The sequence below is a fragment of the Populus trichocarpa genome, chromosome 12 (assembly GCF_000002775.5).
Source record: "Populus trichocarpa isolate Nisqually-1 chromosome 12, P.trichocarpa_v4.1, whole genome shotgun sequence".
NCBI lineage: Eukaryota > Viridiplantae > Streptophyta > Magnoliopsida > Malpighiales > Salicaceae > Populus > Populus trichocarpa.
Genome location: NC_037296.2, coordinates 9,673,116 through 9,677,492, shown reverse-complemented (window position 1 = coordinate 9,677,492; position 4,377 = coordinate 9,673,116). Strand labels below are relative to the sequence as shown.

The 4,377-nt window shown below is 30.5% G+C and overlaps 1 protein-coding gene across 1 annotated transcript; it reads right to left on the bottom strand.

Annotated features, from left to right (window-relative positions):
• Nucleotides 1-1,993: 1,993 nt before the first annotated feature.
• Nucleotides 1,994-2,776, bottom strand: LOC112323665 (uncharacterized). Its single transcript, XM_024582782.1, has 3 exons — nucleotides 2,756-2,776; nucleotides 2,522-2,673; nucleotides 1,994-2,408 (listed from the first exon to the last, which is right to left on the bottom strand). The coding sequence occupies exons 1-3, from the start codon at nucleotides 2,774-2,776 to the stop codon at nucleotides 1,994-1,996; spliced, it is 588 nt and encodes a 195-aa protein (XP_024438550.1).
• Between the last annotated feature and the right edge of the window lie 1,601 nt (nucleotides 2,777-4,377).

Sequence of the window (4,377 nt, the reverse complement as noted above, 5' to 3'; positions counted from 1 at the left end):
TGCAAATGAAGAAGAAACTTGCATTATTAGTGGTCAAATGAAGGAAAAAAGTAGAAAAAACGAAAGGGAAGGTGGAGATAATGTGCTGCTAATTTGTAAAATAAAGAAGAAGAAGAAAGTAAAGTTTAAAATGATAGTAAAGAAGCTAGAAACTAAGGGCATATGATTTTCATAATTAAACTTGTGTGTAGTATCAATTGTGAAGAGTTGTTAAATAGTTATGTTATTTGTTATAATTTAATTGGCATGAATAGTTATGTTATTTGTTATAATTTAAACATGAAAAAAATGGTTCATTATAGTCATTGTTTTTGTGGTTAAGAATTGTAGTTAACTTATGGTAATAATAATTAATTATTGAAAACATTTGCTATCACAGATTATATCAAACCTAAATTGTTATTGTTTAACTATGTTGGCTGAAATGAAAACGACAACTTTGAAACCTTAGCCTTTTAGGGTGGCCATTTTAATTATTGAGCTATCTCAAATGTTATTTTCGGTCAATCACCTTATACACCATTGTTTTCACTGCTTAGTGTTCTTTTCAGTGTGTTGTGCAATTTAACTGTTGGGATTCTATGGCTAAAATTGTTTTCTTCTAATTAGTTCCTGGATTAGCATATTAGCAAATTAGCATATTAGGCCAGCTTTGGCAGATTAATTAACTTGGTTTTTGGCACCGTCAACATATAATGATAATGATGACTCAGGTAATAAATTCTATATTTTTTTTCTTAACTAAGTCTTATAAACTTTGATTTAACTAATAGAAAGGACATGGGAAAACAATTTTGTAGTGTAATTGCAACACCAGCTATAGAATTTAGTATAAGTGAAGAAAGAATAATGAATGTTTTCTATCAATTTATTATTGTTGTTATTTTTAAGCTGTGAACATTTTGCAAATAATTTTGTTGGAAAAAATTAAATCCTTTCTTTGAATACATATCCAACAACTTTGTGCTGTTAGTTCTATTTATCACACTTTATGTTAAGTGAGTAAAATTATGGGTTGATCTGATTACGAACATTTTTTAGAAACTGCATCTTTATCTACGGTAATAAGAATGTTTAGAGGAAATAAAAAGTGACAAAAAGACATGACCTTTTTAATATGTTTACAAAATTTATTATGAAATGTTTATTTGTTTGTTTTGAGTTGTAACAATGGGTTGTATACCTCATTAGTACCGACCGCAGACAAAGAATTGTGAATGTTAAGAATATCATTTGCAATAAATTATTTGTTGTCTTCAATTCTCTCTCTCATGGTATCATGATATTTAAAAAAATATGGCAAGAATTTTTGGGACACTAGTTGAAGAAGTTCTTTCGTATTGTTTATGGACAAATGATATGTTTCGGCTGCACACATATTAACTTAGCTTTTTGAATTAAGCTGTAAGCATTAATATAACTGGAATATGGATTTTGACAATATACTTTTATAGATTCAGGTGAATGGATGAACAACGACATAAATAATATGAAGTAAAGATATGTGTAGACAAAAGAGTATAGTGAAAAAGCTATAAAGGTAAGAATGAAAGTGTTTTAATTTGTGCCAAGAAAGTATTTCTAGAAAAGCATGATAACAGGTAAGATGAGATAAATTAAAAGGCAAGTTAGTTAAAATTATCTAATCACGGTCTTGTTTAAAAGGGTGTTGGCGTTTGCTTGGTGGATCATTTGCCTCAGCGATGGTTGATGTATCACGGTCAAGTGGTGCGAATCCACCTTGAGGATCAACCACAACAGCTATTGCAGAGCTGTTGATTCAAAATAAATTAATAAGTTATGTATCTGCTACTCATAAAACCAAAAGAAACAATGAACATTGCTGAAATTGAAAGGCAACAACTTTTAAATGAAATAAAGGAGCAGTTTGTCACCTTTGAATATACTTTTCATCTTCAAATAGCAACTATCTTTTGGCTTGTGATGGAAAAGGACCAACCATATATGGTTGCTCTGGGAACACTTGTGGCTGTTATGAGAAATTAACATTAGTTTTAGATGGTGGAACAGGTGTTGGTGTTGTTGGGTCTAATGGAGAGACAACTTTAGAGGATGATGAAGCTGCTTGATTATTAAGAGGAACATCAACAATATGCAGCTCTGGTTCATTAGGCAAGGGGGGAGCCTCAGCAGTTACAATGTCGTCAAAAACATTGGTAACAATGATGTCACAACGGTTAACAACTGAGCGAAAAGCTCCAAATCTCAGCTGGAAAATCTTGTCCTTGTTTAATTTTTCAATCATGGGAGGTGGGATGCAATCAATAAACCCTTTGTCATAGAGATAGCAATGGGCAGAGGAGCCAAATAAGTTTTCAGCAGTTTTTCCAACCATTAGAAATGTTGCAACATCATTGCCATCAGTCACAATACAATCAACTTTAAACCTGATAAAATGTTTAGAAGTGAGATAAATAAATGTAAGATATTGTTAAAAATATGCAAAGAAAATTTATAATTTAGTTTGAGACATGAAAAGCAATAGAAAAGAGCTCTTAACCATGGAACCGATGTTACTTCATTGTGTTCAATGCATCTAAAAATTGTGCCTTTGTCAGACAATGATTTTGTGCATAAAGGGCAGCTTTGATACCACCATCCTCTATGAAGATCATAGTCAGCTATGGAAGCTTTGCATGTAAATCTTTCGCTCTACACATTATTGAGAAAAAAATATAGTTTGATGTGTATTTATAAAGATCAAAGTAAAAGAATGAGATTATTGTTGACATACTTTGTGTTCATATGGATCCATACAAAGAATTTCTTTGATAGTCTTCCTGTTTTCATTTATTTGTTGTTCGATGGATCTAACAACATTCATGGAAGCAGGGAGTTGATAGACCTCAACCGGCAGCTGATTATAGCTGAGAATGGAAGTAGTTTTATGTCAAAAGGAAAAAATAATAATTGAAGAAAATAAGCGAGATTAAAAGAAAAGAAAAAGAGCTAGCTTACTGATGCTTATATGGAAGAATCTCAGGAATTTCTGGGTTGGAATACCATAAGGAGGCAACAGTGCTAGCAAGGTTTGGTTTTCCTGCGAGTAAAAGGAAGCAAATTGATTTAAATTATTTGAAAATAAGTTAAATGATGCAAGGTGCAAATAGATGGAAGGTGCACTTAAGAATTGTGAAAATTTGAAGGGCAATATTTGATAATACAAACCTTTAAACTCAGTGACTCGAAAGCCAGCAAAAACAACAATAATTAGATTTGTGTGTTTATGCAAATCAGAATCATCAAAGGTTTTAGCAATGTCGCCTCAAAGAGTTATCCTAAGTTCATCGCCCTTGCACAAAAGATAAAAAGTAAATAATAAGGCTATTAAAGTTGTTATAGCAGATAGAATAAGCCAAACCTGATATTTTCAATGATAAACTCTTTCTTGTTTGTTATGTCTTGACCTCGAACCAACACTTGCTCAAGTGGCTGAATAGCTTTTAATCGATCGAGTATATCTTATGATTAAAAATTTAAAACATGTTAGCAATTTAAAAAACAAATCTAATAAGGTAATTAAAATGCATCATGAATTTTTTTTTTGTTGTTCATACCAGTGAGTGTTCTTGATCCTTTTCCTTTAGTCAACAAATATGCAAAGTCGATGAAGTTAAAGTAATGGCGTGGTACTTGGGGTGTCAGTAGATTAAGCCTTGCAACTTTTGTGTCAGACTTAAGATCAATAACAGCTTCGTGGGCAACAACGAAGTTGGTGTATCTATTTTCAAATGTATATAATCCACTGATTTGGTAGTAATCACCTTCAATAATAGAAGTAGCAAACAACTGTATATCCTTGCCTTTAGCGGAGCCCTATATTGCGTTACCCTAAGGAATCATGATGAAAACTATTATAAATGAGATAGCATTAAAATTGAGCACAAAAAACAAAGTATAAAGCTAACAATGATTCACTAGTCATATAAAATAAAAGTTATTTGACAATTTTTAGTCATATAATTTATTATATTATAAAATATAAAATATATTATAATGATAATGATAATTAAATTATAATTAGAAATTAAAGTCAATTCTTGCTATAGTTGTATCACACATTGCTGTCATATTTTTAATTAATAAAATAAAATGAATACATTTTACAAATAATTCATTCAACAATGGTCTATGCGTCATGATATTTTTTAAACCTACACCACTGTTATGTTTGTTAAAAAGGGTAAAAATAAAACATAGGCGTACCAGAAGCTTTGTTTTGTAAAAATAATAAAAGATTATATAGTTGAAAAAATAAAAGAAACATTTGATGATACCAAATGGATAACACTTAAGTTTTTTTTTTTTTGGATTCAATTGTAAAAACAGTGTTCAATTTGAGATTAAAGTTTGTAA